Genomic DNA, 17,313 nt, shown 5'->3' with positions numbered 1-17,313 from the left:
AGTGTAAAATGTGATCCTCCCCTAATTTACATTTTCTAAAATATGGCCCTCCGCCAAGGACCGGATTATAAAAAGTGCTCCCAATTCCCCTGGCCCTCCCCTTGTCATTACTGAAGGCTCCCTTACATGTATTTGTCCTAGCCATCTAGAACTCAAAGTGCAAAGTGCATTTCTCTTGTATTATATGTAGTGCAGTATGGACTGGTCATTATGATAGTCGGTGGATGTTTTTGCCTGAAGACAACAACATGTCTCGATCGACCCCCTCGCCCCTGTCATAAACAAAACAACATAGCCAGATCTAGCCTTAATGTCAGGCTCTTTCCCAAGTAATGCTTGTTTCAGTAGTGGTCACTTTATTTTTATTCCAATCCATCAGACTAAAGTGTAAAATCTGTTTCCATCTCATATTCTATCCTATTGACAATGTGTACAGCACACTCTACAATTAAAACACAATTTCTGTCATAAAAATGAACGATGTAATTATCCTTTAAACTAGGTAACAACATTAGCTAAAACGCACTTACGTGACTTGATGATAAAAATGATTAGACACTCTTTACTGTAAACATCAACGCCTAACCGATGACAATGCAACCAGTTCAAGTCACATTATTAAAGTGTCACAAATATGTCATAGCCTAGCTCTCTCTCTCTCTCTCTCTCTCTCTCTCTCTCTCTCTCTCTCTCTCTCTCTCTCTCTCTCTCTCTCTCTCTCTCTCTCTCTCTCTCTCTCTCTCTCTCTCTCTCTCTCTCTCTCTCTCTCTCTCTGGCCATCAACAATGGTTCTGAGACTCAACCGAGGAAAGCCACAATACGTGCAAAATTATCGTTATTTGAATTTAGGAAATTTGGTAAATCTAAGACGTATCTGAGAAGAGAAATTGAAATGGTCGAAATAATGAATATCCTAAATATCGTCCATACCTTTAAATGCAATGATTTTCTTTCTTCAGTGAAATCAGACATTCAAACCAAATGTCACCAAATCCATCAACAAGGGTAATGCTATGGCGTCTACCTCGTACAAGGGGAACAGTGTTTGAAATGTCCATGGCTTCTGTCCCCTCGTTCAAGATTTTCCACAATCCTTATACAATTGCTTATTCTTGGGGAGAGGATCGAAGTGTAGTACTTGCACAAGAGTCAGCAATACCTGGCTATACATATGCCGAAGTGGTAGAAAGACTCGAATCTGACTATCCAGGAAAGACTGCTGTCTTTGCAAAGGATATGCCACATTATCTGAATGGAAACATGGATTATTTACCCGTAGGCCATCTCCATACATTTCTTATCAGAGATCCAAAGAAATTATGTTTATCCTATTACAAAGTTTTCAATGCTGGTATTGGTGATGGATACAAAGACGATGTTCGTGAACAATTCTTTTCTCATGTGATAAACATGAAACCACTTTGGGATCTATATTGTCACGTGACAGGAACATTACAGCAGAAGCCAATAATCATCGAATCAGATGATTTAGTCATGTCTCCACGAGAAGTACTACAGAAATACTGCAGTGAAACCGGCTTACCATTTCACGAATCCATGCTGAACTGGAAACCTGGTAACACTGGTCATTGGCCTCAGAAAGTTCTTGATCTCCAATCCCGTTCTGGTGTCTACAATGCAGCACTCACAAGTACTTGTTTTCTGCCTTCCACAAAAATACCAGGGGCAACGTCATACACTGACGAACCTGAACTCCCAGAAGAGATTTGGAAAATCATAGAATCTAATCAAGCAATCTATCATGACATGTACCAAAGAAAAATCACTATTTGAACAATGAATTATGACAACCGATAATCCCACGAAAGTCTGTGTGTGTGTGTGTGTGGTGTGTGTGTGTGTGTGTGTGTGTGTGTGTGTGTGTAAGCCTATGAAAGAATAGTGATCAGAATCAGCTTTTCTTAGAAAAACTGAGAATTAAGAAGAAATGTATTGTTTCTTCCATAATAATAAAATGAAATTATGTTTATATTTCATCGAAGAACTGTTTTGTTTGGAAATTATAGACGCTAATCAATCTATTATGAAATGTGTCAAAGAAAAATCACTATTTAAGCTACAGAGGATGGATGATAACTGAAGTGTGTATATATGAAAGAATAATAATCAGAATCATATTTTATAAAAGGAAAAATAAAGATTACCAATTTTAAGAAAGTATTTCTAATGTATTGTTCGTTCAATTATTATAAAAATTTGTTTTGTTTATATTTCATTCAAGAAATGTTTCATTTAATTCGTGATAACAAATCTCTTTGACGATGACTTGGCTTCAATGGCTTCACTTCTGAAACTTCTCATCTGCATGACGTCACTTGAAATATCACACAAACGAATGAACACTGTCCTGTTTTACCTGTCACAATAATTTATTTCTTCCAAATACATGTACAAAGGCTAGGTTATTCAATGTGACTTTGCAAGTATCCATAGCGTGTGTTCCCAAAATGAGATACTCATATTATTAGCTGGTGCTGGAAAAAGTACCAAGCGAAGTTTTTCTCGAAGTAAGTGAATTAGCACTATTGGCAAAAGACTAGTTAATCTAAGAGTGTAATATTCTTCTTCTTATTATTATTAGAGAAGAAATTTGTCAGCTTTGATTAATTTTAGATTAATTGACTCAATTATTTACATACCATGGCATTCAAATACATCGTGAATGCCTCCTTAAGGCCGCCTTGCGTAATTCAATATTTCTCATAACGCGACAATGTTAAATTTAGCAAATGATAATAAATGCGACCGACAAACCCATCATTTTAAGGTGTTACTATCAGAAACATAGAAGTAAGAAGTAATGGACGTCCTCTACGGCAGGATTAGAAAAAATCACGTCATTGTTTCGTGTGTCTGATGGCGACCTCAGAAGTGCGTGTGTGAGCGAAAATTACTGTTTATTGCTTAAATTCGGGATCTGTAATCAAACAAATGTTTCACAGTTTCCTTCCGACTGTATTTGTCATTTCTAAGTGTATGATTATGAATTGAACGTATCATTATCTTGTACACATACACCTTACTGTTCTTAATTCTTTTCCTTTTTTAAGCGACCGACAAACCCATCATTTTAAGGTGTTACTATCAGAAACATAGAAGTAATTAAGGCCACCCCTATTAAGATATCTTAGAAACATGTAAACACTAAACTTTACATCAATACACCAGGTAGATATAGCCGAAAACATATTAGTCACACACTTGCACATGATTGATCATTTTTCCTTACAATTTTTGAAACTGCAAATGGCTAATATTGCAGTGAAAACTGTTTCGCGTATCAATTGACGTCCTTACGAAATACAGAATGTTTCAGAATAAATAAAGTAATTGTAGATATAGTACCATTAAAAAGACAGATTTGATTCACTTTTCTTATCACATACATGACGATCTTGATTGTTAGTGTTATGCACCCATCAACGTGCTTTTGTCAGTATTTTATTTGGTTTCTTTTATTCAATGCATTTATAAGAAATTGTGTGGTGTGGAGTAGAAAGGACAGAACACCATTAAGGCGTAACTCATAATTTAAACCTCTTGCAATTTGAACTGTGTACATGTACTGAATTTTTGTGATCTGTCGTCATTTTAACCTGTCTCAAATGAGTAAGGCGACCTGGTCGTATAGATAAAGATATGTCATCAAAGACCAAGTCACGCTTGTCTGTACTTTGACAAATATAGATTTATTTCGTCCTTGAAACTCATAAGGCATTATAAAACTGAGTAGTGGTGACACCTCTCATGTCTACATTAGACATAAAGACAGGTCCACCAAACACACTTCTAAACATACATGGCATGTGACCTGAATTGAATAGGTATATTATTGATACAGGAAATGACTTATTGTCGTTCAGACTCCTGTTCCAACAGGGGCTTCAGATGAGAGTCAAAACAAGTTGACAAACACGAAATACTCAAATATGCAAACATGAGAGAATGGGTTGAGTGTTGAACGAAAATCAATGGCGATCAATACCAGTCGCGATCAGCCTATGAAATGTTATATTGCTCATATTTGTAAATTCTTTGACTGTCTCACGACCTTTGCAGCATTATTCAGACAACTCAACTAATGTCGTGATATGAGTGGCATTCGAAGGCATTAACAACAATGAACCCCACAAATGTCACATAAAACAATATAACTAGGCCAAGATATTTGTAATCTAAGGGTGACCCTATTTCAAAAAAAAATGTTCCTCATTACTTTTTCATGGCAACTGTGGTCGGTTGATTTGTAAAAAAAAAAAAAAGTAAAAAAATTTATAAAACAAATCGTTTTTTCATGTCATGTTTTCAGGCCCCCTACTTGAGTAACTTCTATCCTGAAAAAAATGCTCTGTTCGTGAACAAGTGTGGTCATCGCCACCATGACTGTAGATGACATCGACAGTCCAGACACTTGCTTATTATTGCCAGAGAGGGCGCTTTTCCTCAAAATATTAAGGGTGGTCGCAAATAACAATTCTTTTAAAATTGTGATGTCGGAGCTGAAAATTTTGGTTGGTTGGTTGGTAAGGAGAAACAGAAAAAAATAGGGTCACCCTAATCCATTGATAAGAAGAAAACCTGACACAAGACTCCCAATTAGTAGTGAGTGGAACAAAGAATGTGCAGATAGATCAAAAGAATGTGTCTGACGAAATACTAATTCAAAATAATTGATTGGAAGTTGGAATGACTACAAATTAAAAGCCTACAGCACGTTGCATTCCCAGGAGGGAACTATCCAAGTAATAGCCACGCCCGATCGCGACTCGGTTTCACTTCGGTGATCAGACGAGAACCGGTTTATTCTATGTAGTATGACCATAGACAAGAGAAATCTGCCAAACGTTTGGTATTTCAAACAGAAAAGTGGTAGTAATTCTGACTTATGTAGATACAGTTGGCCTTCGCAAATACGAGCGAAAACGACAACTTCCAGCAAACTTTGGTATGAAATGCTGAAGCTCACAGACTTTAATAAAGAGATGACGATCCAGTCACAAAGTCATAAATCAAGAGAGGAAGTTGTAACAGAGAGGTGTTGTCTCTGTCGCAGCAAAAATATATGTCTCAAGCACATGCGCAGTGTGATTTTTGATGAAATTCATGAAAGGTGGGGAGTATTATATATATAGTAAATGGGGTTTACTAATTAGGTGATAATGATGTGCATTTGACGATTTTTCGATGGCTTTTGACTCAGTTGAACGTCATGTGACTATGGTATCTTTATGAAAAGGTGATGCGATAGGACAAATATTGAAGATTCTTCACTCAATGTATCAAGACGTGCAGCCTTGTGTTCAAACAACCAGAGGACTCACATGTTACTTTAATTTAAGTCCTCTAGGAATTCGTATGTCGTCAGGGATGGATGATCAGTCCCTTTTTGTGCTTTTTTTTCATTTATTAATGAACTGCCTAAAGAACTTCTCAAAGTTGGCCAAAGAGATGTACAACTTTCCCCGACTAAAACTAAACTCTTGTACTTTCTTTTAGCAGATGATGTAGCTCTAATTTCGGAAACGATAATAGGCTACTGTAACAGTGCATACTAAATACATAATTAGTTGAAGTAATTGTTGTGACAAATAGAAATTAGTTGACAAACTATCAAAGACCAAATGTGCTTACTTTCAAGGCAGGTGGGCTCACCTCAAGAAGAGATGGTCTTATAGTGATAAACCCGTAGAAGTTGTATCATTTTTACTATACAGACATTTTCTTGTCGCCTACATTGGTTTGTGGCAACGGAAACATTAGCACAGCAAGCCAGAAGTGTTTTTAGTTTACTGAGAGCAACTTAAACCACAGGAACGCTGTCATACGATGCTTTTTAACAAGCGACCTATCGGTCAGAATAGGTCCGCTGTTTTTTTTTGTATTTTGGTGACATGTAGAAGTGGTTCAGTTCTTCACTAAGCAGTTTTGTTTTAGCGATGTAATAAAGTGGTTACTGGTTTCATATGATGTCTCACTATAAAACACATTTTATACAGAAGTTGGTAATGTATTGTACTTTTATACCATAGTCACCATTTTATAACATAAATCTACTGTTATGAAAAATTGCACAAAATCTATGAAAAAAATGACTGGGAAATGCACACAAGAAAAAGAAAAAAAAGAGGATTTTGAGGTTGGCTATAAATAATTCCAGTGTCTTACAGCTTTAACCCTGGAAAATGTTAATGATGAATGAAATAAACTAGGGATCTAAAATAATTCTGAGGCAATTTCAATTTCAATTTTCTAACAAATTTACCAAGTCAACAACATTCAACTTGTACTAGTTGTAGTAGATATATATAGGGAAGAAATGTATTAATCGCCATCTTATTCCGTACGGCGACAAGTACCCGGAAGAGAGTCATTCTCAGCCATACGTTACAGCGGTAACACTCGTTCATGTTCGATTACCTTTCATAAAGAAAACACAACGAAATGGTTGAAGTGATCTTTTTTTTTAATTTCTTTTCATCACAAAAACAAAATCTGTGTGATCAAAAGTGTTGTAAACTAAACCAGAAAGAATTATCGGACTGGCTAAACTTCCCGCTGAACTGGAGTAAGGTCCAAGCCTCGATAGTACGTGAGGAAATCGTCTCAAACTAGCGATACAACTTTCAAAATATAACTTGACATGTCTTCATTTGTTAGAGTTATACAATTCAAGACGGGTTTTCAATCGAAAAAAACTATTCTGTGAATAATGACACTCTGAACGCAGCGATTTCTCGGACGATGTTACCACTGTAAGGTATGGCTGGCAACGACTTGCTTCCGGGTTAGTCCCTCATAAAAAATTGAAAATGGCACAGATCAACTTGGCATGAACAAATCTGAATAGCCTCTCCCCCCCCCCCCCCAGGGAACATACACACCAAATATCGAAGAATTCTGACTGTCACTTCGGAGAAAATAATGAAAATATAAAAGTTTGACGGACACCTATGATTCACTCTACTCTCTATACTCTATACAACCTATACCTAAAGCTACGCTTTCAGCTTTCGCTGACAGCGGAGCTAAACATTATTTGACACGGTGATGATTTGCTGATCTTGACCATCAGGTTTGATATATGGGGTTACCAACAGTATGAGTCTTTAGAAAGAATTGAGGAGCTGGCATGTCGTTCGTTTTTGGTGTAGTTAATAATGCGCTGAATGTTGCTGTGCTGGGAGAACGTAGCAGATATCCACGATGTGTCAAATGTTGGGCTAAGTTGCTAAATATATTAATAGCCATCCTGGGTCAAAAACATAGACTATATTTTCTCATTAGCTAATTCAAACGATGTGTTGGAAAATCAAGAGTTACTAAATGTAAAATAGTTTTGCTGAAACATTTGTAGAAAATTTCACAGTATTTATTTATTTGTGGTGTGTACAATTGTTGTCAGCCAATAACGCTAACTATATAGAATGATGTACCTGACAGTGTGAAACAGTTATCTATGTTATTAGAAATTGGATGCGGAATAAACGATTCATCAAGTAATTGTGCGAATGACATGTTTTCACATATTGAAAATGGCATCATTGGAACTTGGCGAACAGTGCAAAATATGTGTTTTGCTTGTTGGGATCAGTTTCCAGCACAGGAAATCATATATTTATTGTTTTCCTAGCGACTGTCAGTTAACAATCTGCTATATGTTATCCTTGGGACTGGGCAAATAGTATAAAAAGTCATATTTTCTAAGCGTCCAATGATATGATATATATTATGATGATGATCGTATAATGTAAAGTACCCTAATACAACGTTGTTGTCTCGTGATCAACAACTTGCTACAGGGGTCGCTAGATCATGTGATTAGGTTATCACACCTTTAGACAGGACTTCATAATATATTCATTCGCCTACTTGTGCTCAACACGCAACCTCACCTTCTTTGTTAGTCTTGCTGCTAGACGTTCGGGCTTTCTTTCGATGCTATAACTATAAGCGAACGAAGTTCGCATGTGAGGGCTTGCCCGATCCTCGATAGCGTTGTTCGGCTGTGTGTCGTATTTTATCGGAAGAACATCCGAGGGCTAGCTGATAGACTACTTCTTTGTATACTGGTGTTTAAACCGTTTACTTGATCCCGTTTCACCCCATAAATCATTTCTTCAGAATCACTAGTATGGACTTCAACTGCGCAAACGTAAGGTACGTAATTATCGAATCGTTTATGTAGTCATTACTTCTGTACAATGGTGTACATTTGAGCAGATACACTGCCATTCTGCATCACTCCCGTTCGCGTGGTGTTTATTTGTTCTATACAGCCATCACGCATTCAAGGTGAAATGTTAATTTCTCTCTACTGCCCACAAGTTCTTTCTGAGTCCGAACTCAAATTTGGTATATTGTTAAAAGTTGGAAGATTTAATCATGTTGAACAACTATTGTCGTTTAGCATTACGTTGTAGTATATGTAGTGTAGTATGTGACAATGTGTACAGCAAACTCTACAATTAAATCCCAATTTCTGTCATAAAAATGAAAGATGGAATTATCCTTTAATCTAGGTTACACCATTACCTAAAACCCACTTTCATGACTTGAAAATAAAAATGATTAGTCATTATTTACTGTAAACATCAACGCCTATATCCGATGACAATGTAAGCAGTTCAAGTCACATTAAGTGTCACAAATATGTCACAGCCTAGCTCATTATGGCCAACAAAAGTGGTCTCAACCGAGGAAAGCCACAATACGTGCAAACTCCTTTATCGTTACTGGAATTTATGAAATTTAAGTAAATCTAAGACGTATCTTGAGAAATTGAAATGGTCGAAATAATGAATATCCAAAATATCGTCCATACCTTTAAATGCAATGATTTTCTTTCTTCAGTGAAATCAGACATTCAAAGCAAATGTCAGCAAATCCATCAACAAGGGTAATGCTATGGCGTCTACCTCGTACAAGGGGAACAGTTTTTGAAATGTCCATGGCTTCTGTCCCCTCGTTCAAGATTTTCCACAATCCTTATACAATTGCTTATTTATGGGGAGAGGATCGAAGTGTAGTACTTGCAAAAGAGTCAGCAATACCTGGCTATAAATATGCCGAAGAGGTAGAAGAACTCGAATCTGACTATCCAGGAAAGACAGCTGTCTTTGGAAAGGATATACCGCATTTTCTGAATGGAAACATGGATTATTTACCCGTAGGCTATCTCCATACATTTCTCATCAGAGATCCAAAGAAATCATGTTTATCCTATTACAAAGTTTTCAAAGCTGGTATTAGTGAAAAATTGGAGGACGATGTTCGTGAAAAATACCTTTCTTATATGATAAATATGAAACCACTTTGGGATCTATATTGTCACGTGACAGGAGCATTACAACAGAAGCCAATAATCATCGAATCAGATGATTTGGTCACGTCTCCTAGAGAAGTACTACAGAAATACTGCAGTGAAACCGGCTTACCATTTCACGAATCCATGCTGAACTGGAAACCTGGTAACACTGGTCATTGGCCTCAGAAAGTTCTTGATCTCCAATCCCGTTCTGGTGTCTACAATGCAGCACTCACAAGTACTTGTTTTCTGCCACCCACAAAAGAACCAGGGGCGACGTCATACACTGATGAGCCTGAACTCCCAGAAGAGATTTGGAAAATCATAGAATCTAATCAAGCAATCTATCATGACATGTACCAAAGAAAAATCACTATTTGAATATTGAATTATGACAAACGATAATCCCATGAAAGTCTGTGTGTGTAAGCCTATGAAAGAATGATGATCAGTATTAAGAAGAAATGTATTGTTTCTTCCATAATTATAGTAGAAAGAAATTATGTTCATATTTCATCGAAGAACTGTTTCGTTTGGAAATTATAGACGCTAATCAATCTATTATGAAATGTGTCACAGAAAAATCACTATTTAAGCTACAGACTATTGATGATAACTGAAGTGTGTATATATGAAAGAATAATATGACAGAATCATCTTTTATAAAAGAAAAAATAAAGATTATCAATTTAAGAAAGTATTTCTTATGTGTTCAATTATAATAAAAAATTGTTCTGTTTATATTTCATTCAAGAAATGTTTCATTTAATTCGTGATCGCAAGTCTCTTTGACGATGACTCGGCTTCAAAGACTTCACTTCTGAAATTTCTCATCTGCATGACGTCACTTGAAATAACACACAAACGAATGAACACTGTCCTGTTTTACCTGTCACAATAATTCATTATTTCTTCCAAATACATGTACAAAGGCTAGGTTCTTCAATGTGACATTGCAAGTATCCATAGTGTGAGTTCCCAAAATAAGATACTCAAACAATTACATGTAGCTGCTACTTTGCTGGTGAACTTTGAAGTTTTCCATATTGTGCTGGTGAAAATATCAAGGTAACTTGTTCTCATACTAAGTGAATTAGCACTATTGGCAAAAGACTAGTTAATCTAGCGGTGTAATATTCTTCTTCTTCTTCTTATTATTAGAGAAGAAATTTGTCAGCTTTGATTTTTAGATTAACTGGCCCAATTATTTTCATACCATGGTATTCAAATACATCGTGAAAACCTCCTTAAGGCCGCCTTGCATAATTCATTATTTCTCATAACACGACTATATTAAATCTAGCAAATGATAATAAATGGACGTCCTCTACGGCAGGATTAGAAGAAATCACAAAGTCATTGTTTTGTCTGTCTGATGGCGACCCCAGAAGTGCGTGTATGAGCGAAAATTACCGTTTATTGCTTAAATTCGGGATCTGTAATAAAACAAATATTTCACAGTTTCCTTCCGACTGTAATTGCCATTTCTAAGTGTGTGTGATTATGCACTGAACATCATCTTGTACACATACACTTTACTGTTGATTTTTACCTCTTTCGTTTTTTTAACCGACCGACAAACCCATCATTTTAAGGTGCTGCAATTGGAAACATAGAAGTAATTAAGGCCACCCCTATCTTAGAAACATGTAAACACTAAACTTTAGATCAATACGCCAGGTAGTTATAGCTGGAAACATATTAGTCCCACACATGATTGATCGTTTTTCCTTGAACACATTTTGAAAACAATTGACGTCCTTACGAAATACAGAATGTTTCATAATTCATAAAGCAATTCTAGATATAATACCATTAAAAGGACAAATTTGATTCACTTTTCTTATCACATATATGACGATCTTGATTGTTGGTGTTATTCAGCCATCAACGTGCTTTTTGTCAGTATTTTATTTGGTTTCGTTTATTCAATGCATTTATAAGAATTTGTATGGTGTGGGGTAGAAAGGACAGAACACCATTAAGGCGTAACTCATAATTTAACCTCTTGCAATTTGAACTGTGTACATGTACTGAATTTTCGGACTCATGTTATTGTGATCTGTCGTCATTTCAACCTGTCTCAAATGAATAAGGAGACCAGGTCGTATAGATAAAGATATGTCATCAAAGACCAAGTCACGATCGACTGTACTTTGACAAATATAGATTTATTTTGTCCTTGACACTCATAAGGCATTATAACACTGAGTAGTGGTGACACCTCTCACGTCTACATTAGACATAAAGACAGGTCCACCAAACACACTTCTAAACATACATGGCATGTGACCTGAATTGAATAGGTATATTATTGATAAAAGAAATGACTTATTGCCGTTCGGACTCCTGTTCCAACAGGGGCTTCAGATGAGAGTCAAAACAAATTGACAAACACGAAATACTGAATATGCAAACGTGAGAGAATGGGTTGAGTGTTGAACGAAAATCAATGGAGATCAATACCAGTCACGATCAGCCTATAAAATGTTATATTCCTCATATTTGTAAATTCTTTTACTGTCTCACGACCTTTGCAGCGATTCTAGGACAACTGCCCCCGGACAATTGACCCTGAAGGACAACTGTCCCCCGGACAATTGCCCCCGAAGGACAATTGCCCCCCCCCCCCCGGGACAACTGCCCCCTAAGGACTACTGCCCCCGGACGAAAAAAAGCTAGTATTACAGATGAACGGGTTTGTCATTCATTAAAAAGTCACCGTCGGCAACTTACCGCCGCAATTTGCATGACTTGAAAATAAAAATGATTCGTCATTATTTACTGTAAACATCAACGCCTATATCCGATGACAATGTAAGCAGTTCAAGTCACATTAAGTGTCACAAATATGTCACAGCCTAGCTCTTTCTGGCCAACAAAAGTGGTTCTGAGACTCAACAGAGGAAAGCCACAATACGTGCGAACTCTTTTATCGTTACTGGAATTTAGGAAATTTCAGTAAATCTAAGACGTATCTTAGAAGAGAAACTGAAATGGTCGAAAATGAATATCCAAAATACCGTATATACCTCTAAATGCAATGATTTTCTTTCTTCAGTGAAATCAGACATTCAAAGCAAATGTCAGCAAATCCATCAACAAGGGTAATGCTATGGCGTCTACCTCGTACAAGGGGAACAGTTTTTGAAATGTCCATGGCTTCTGTCCCCTCGTTCAAGATTTTCCACAATCCTTATACAATTGCTTATTCATGGGGAGAGGACCGAAGTGTAGTACTTGCACAAGAGTCAGCAATACCTGGCTATAAATATGCCGAAGTGGTAGCAAGACTCGAATCTGACTATCCAGGAAAGACCGCTGTCTTTGCAAAGGATATACCGCATTTTCTGAATGGAAACATGGATTATTTACCCGTAGGCTATCTCCATACCTTTCTTATCAGAGATCCAAAGAAATTATGTGTATCCTATTACAAAGTGTTCAATGCTGGTATTGGTGATGCTTTCGAGGACGATGTTCGTGAAAAATATCTTTCTTATATGATAAACATGAAACCACTTTGGGATCTATATTGTCACGTGACAGGAACATTACAACAGAAGCCAATAATCATCGAATCAGATGATTTAGTCATGTCTCCTCGAGAAGTTCTACAGAAATACTGCAGTGGAACCGGCTTACCATTTCACGAATCCATGCTGAACTGGAAACCGGGTACCACACAACACTGGTTTCCAAAGTTTCTTGACACATGTTCTGATGCCTACAACGCAGCAGTGACAAGTACTTGTTTTCTGCCATCCACAAAAGTACCAGGGGCGACATCATACACTGAAGAGCCTGAACTCCCAGAAGAGATTTGGAAAATTATAGAATCTAACCAAGCAATCTATCATGACATGTACCAAAGAAAAATCACTATTTGAACAATGAAGTGTGACAATCGGTAATCCAATGAAAGTCTATGTGTGTAAGCCTATGAAAGAATGATGAAGTTTTATGAAGAAATGTGTTCATATTTGTTTACAATTGCGTTTGGAAATGATAGAAGTTAATCAATCTATCGTGAAATGTACAAAAAAAAACTGACTATTTGAGCTACAGAGTATGGATGATAACCGATATTCAAGCATATGGAAGAATAATAATCAGAATAATCTTTTCTACAAGAAAAATTAATTATTTAAGCAATAAACCACCCCCTGGGAATGGTATAGAGGTTTTGACCAGTGAACGAAATATATGCACGAGCGATAGCGATATATTGAAAATATCGGAAACAAGATAAGACGTAATGTTTTCTGGTTTCATTTGCGCCCCCATCCCTGCACGGACTGCAACGTTCGAAGACAAACAGTGAACATCAAAATTTGGATGCGTGCCAACTGTACATTATCGCTCATTTTAGACGCGCAAGTTCGATGTCTAGACCAATCAGATCTCTCGCTTTGTGCCATCAATATACTGGTATAATATAATACCCATTTTAAGAAAGTATTTCTAATGTCTTGTTCGTTCAATTATAATAAAACATTTGAAGAAATGTTTCATTTAATTTGTGATCGCAAGTCTCTTTGTTGATGACTCGGCTTCAATGGCTTCACTTCTGAAACTTCTCATCTGCTATTCAATGTGACTTTGTATGTATCCATATTGTGTGTTCCCCAAATGAGATAGTCATTGCTTATAATGATGATGTAGAAAATAACTGTAACCATTTCGCATATAGAAAAACATATAGTGCGTGTTGTAATTACTCACTTGTTGATACTTGTCAGTATTTATTTATTTATTTATTTATTTATTTATTTATTTATTTATTTATTTATTTATTTATTTATTTGTCTGTTTGTTTGTTTGTTTGTTTGTTTGTTTGTTTGTTTGTTTGTTTGTTTGTTTATCTAGTTATTTATTTATCTATTTGTTTGTTTGTTTGTTTGTTTATTTGTTTATTTGTTTGTTTGTTTGTTTGTTTGTTTGTTTGTTTTCGTAAACATAACTAACTAAGCCTGAGTGCCCTGTGTTTGGGCGTGACTTGTTTCATATCTTGTAAGGCTTGACATATTGTCAGATTCAGTGACACTAAAACTGAACGCGTCATGAAAGATTTGAATAGATTATGAGTAATTTGAAGTGTTTGGTATTCAGTACGCTATTTATAGTAAACATCGGAAATATCGTTTAAAAGTTACCAAATGTGGTAAAAGGTTAGCGAAAAGAGGCTTTGGGTAACTGTTCTGGAAATGTGCGCTGAGAGAACTGCGACACATCTCCGTTACGTCCCATTCCGCTAAACATCATTCTCCCAGGAAACCGCGAGACTGAGCAGATATTGCTTGCATATGGTTTTCGTATAAAATAAATACGAGACGTATTTTATTGTCCATAACAATTGAAGAAAAGTCAAAACGATTCAACTTAAGGGGTAGACCATTCGATATCCTGGGGGGGGGGCTTGGAAGATTGGTGGAGAGTCATTATTTTTTTTCCCACCTGCTTGCCTGAGAATTATTTTTTTTCTCCTTCGCCTATGCTGGCAACTTTTTTTTTCTTTGCTTCTTTGAGATATCCGGATTTATTTTTTTTACGTCAATGTTGAACACCTACATTTGTTGCCACAATTTTCTGTTTGGTTTTCGCACAGGGTAATACAGAGAGTAAAAAGATGCTGTTCTATCACACACAGATTTTATTTAGAAAACTACATATTTCATACATGTTTGATTTTCAATTAAATAAACATCATTGACAGTTTTTATGCCATGGTATGATGACACACTGAAAATACAAACTTGATTGGTGAGCTCATTCAGATAGACCGGTCAGTTTCTCCAGCTTGGGGGGATGGGGGTGTCAGTGTTTTTTTCCATTGGGCCAACAAAAAGTCACTGACCCCCGGTGAATAAAGTTTCATAGCATCTGACAGTAAGCTGTAGAGGGAAGAGCTTTGAGACTGGGATATGTCCACCTCTTGTGTGGGTGTGTGTGAATGGGGGGGGGGGGGGTCTGGATGATTTTTACTTCTAAAGGCAATGTTTAGGCTATTCACAGACACTTTCAGACAATAATTTACAAACTTTACAAGACAGCTCTAACATGTAAAAAGCAACTACGTGAGGTTGAAACATTTTTGAAATAAAGTTTCATAGCATCTTGACAGTAAGAGGTGGAGGAAAGAACTTTGATTTGAAACTTGAACATGTCTACCTCTTATGGGGGAGGGGGGTTCTAGGGGTGTCCCCCTAGAAGCCCTGGAGGATTTTTACTCTTAAAGCCAATTTTCAGGCTATTAACAGACACTTTCAGACAATAATTTGCAAGCTTTACAAGACAGCTCTAACAATTGTAAAAAGCAACTACACATGGTTGAAACATTTTTGAAATAACGTTTCATAGCATCTTGACAGTAAGAGGTGGAGGGAAGAACTTTGATTTGAGGCTTGGACATGTCTACCTCTTATGGGGGGGCCTAGGGGGGTCTCCCCTAGAAGCTTTTCAAGTTTTTTACCAATTTTGGTGAATCTTATTGTTGGTTTAACGAATGAGTGGCCTCTGGAGTGATGGAGTCCAAGGGGTCCCCCCCCCCTGCCAAATCTGTAGTTTTTTGTTTCTATTTAGACAATTTTTAGGTTATTCATAGCCTCTGAGATATATATTGCCAAGCATCGTAAAGCTAAAGTAAATATAACCTTTTTAAATAAGTTGTCCGTGTTATAAAAGTGGGCCTGTAACATTGGTATAGGGGCATTGATATTGCATGCATAGTAACGTTACTGATGTGTGAGAGCACTTTAGGAGGTCATACCTAGTGTACAATAGAAACTTGAATTTGAGTTGTGGTGTCGATACATGTAGTGTCTGAAATAGGAAGTATATCATCCCTTTGACAAATTCATACTGAAGAGACTAGAACAATTTAGATTAAGTTCTTTTATAAACTATCCAATAGTATGAAGATTACCATTACAAAACCTTCAAGTTCACTTTTGCCCCAAAGTGCAAGATAAGTGAAGCACTGATTGTGAAACAGCCAAACACTTACATGGCATGTTCTGTAACTAGTGTGGTAGCTAGGTAATACATGTATTATATGTATAATTTTATGTATAGTTATGTTTGAACCCTTACATGAAGTAATATTTTAACCATTTATGAAAGAAACAGAGACAAGAACAAATATATATATGTACCACAGGCTAACGAAACTGACTGGTCCCTGACATGTGTTTGAAACTGTTTGTCATGATTTGACAAGTGTCCTGGTTGGAGAGGTACGAGCAGGTTGAACAGTATACTCGAACCTGTGCAAGATATTTTTTTTCTAGCAGCAGTGGTCCATCTTTTTTTTCCATCACCCACTCATATCCGGATTTTTTTTTCAAGCAAATCTACTTGGCATCTTTTTTATCCCCGAAATCTTCCAAGCCTCCCCCCCCAGGATATCAAATGGTCCACCCCTAAACCTATTTTCTTGTTTGTTCTGGTGTATCTGCCAATACCTGTCGGCTTTATGGCAACAGTTTTTCCCTGCTTCCCCTTTTTTTCTCTCTCTCTTTGGGCCGCAAACATTTTTTTTTCTCTCGAACGAACGAACGTGCGTGGACGTACCAGAGGATGGGGTATGACCCTTGACCTCGAACAATCGTGATTGTTGCGTTGCGCAGTCGCGCCGTATATGGCGCTGTTGCAGTCTTCTCCCTTCTCTAAAACATCTAGTATACCGAACGTACATCATCATCGATGATATCATTCTTGCAGGTCAAGGTACTTTTTCAAAATGAGCGTATGGTATAACAATACATCAATACAAAATATACCATGGATTCACTGTGGAAATCGGTTGCTATAACATCCATAGACAAAGTTGTGAATGCTGCAAACCCCGTTTCCAGCGTTGAACATGAAGATGGGTTTGATCTATTGTGCGTTCTGAAGTTGGGCTCGGGCAGTAACCATTATATCGGAGTCCAAAAGCCAGGTTTCTTTTCTAAAATAGCCAGACACGGCAAAACGTTGTACAGTCA

The 17,313-nt window shown here is 36.9% G+C and overlaps 3 protein-coding genes across 3 annotated transcripts; all 3 read left to right on the top strand.

The window, feature by feature from the left end:
- The first annotated feature begins 981 nt into the window (after positions 1–981).
- On the top strand, positions 982–1,794 carry LOC144444999 (uncharacterized). The gene has a single exon (XM_078134553.1). The coding sequence runs from the start codon at positions 982–984 to the stop codon at positions 1,792–1,794; it is 813 nt and encodes a 270-aa protein (XP_077990679.1).
- A 7,099-nt stretch (positions 1,795–8,893) lies between these two features.
- LOC144444989 (uncharacterized) lies at positions 8,894–9,706 on the top strand. The gene has a single exon (XM_078134542.1). The coding sequence runs from the start codon at positions 8,894–8,896 to the stop codon at positions 9,704–9,706; it is 813 nt and encodes a 270-aa protein (XP_077990668.1).
- Positions 9,707–12,408: 2,702 nt separating this feature from the next.
- On the top strand, positions 12,409–13,215 carry LOC144444978 (uncharacterized). The gene has a single exon (XM_078134531.1). It carries the CDS (start codon positions 12,409–12,411, stop codon positions 13,213–13,215), a length of 807 nt encoding a protein of 268 aa, XP_077990657.1.
- Positions 13,216–17,313: the final 4,098 nt, after the last annotated feature.

This window comes from Glandiceps talaboti, chromosome 2, assembly GCF_964340395.1.
Source record: "Glandiceps talaboti chromosome 2, keGlaTala1.1, whole genome shotgun sequence".
NCBI lineage: Eukaryota > Metazoa > Hemichordata > Enteropneusta > Spengelidae > Glandiceps > Glandiceps talaboti.
This window is presented reverse-complemented; position numbering and strand designations above follow the sequence as displayed.

What these genes read in the sequence shown, in the direction of transcription:
- LOC144444978 (XM_078134531.1), top strand. Translation starts at nt 12,409, where the DNA reads ATGTCAGCAAATCCATCAACAAGGGTAATGCTATGGCGTCTACCTCGT.
- LOC144444999 (XM_078134553.1), top strand. Translation starts at nt 982, where the DNA reads ATGTCACCAAATCCATCAACAAGGGTAATGCTATGGCGTCTACCTCGT.
- LOC144444989 (XM_078134542.1), top strand. Translation starts at nt 8,894, where the DNA reads ATGTCAGCAAATCCATCAACAAGGGTAATGCTATGGCGTCTACCTCGT.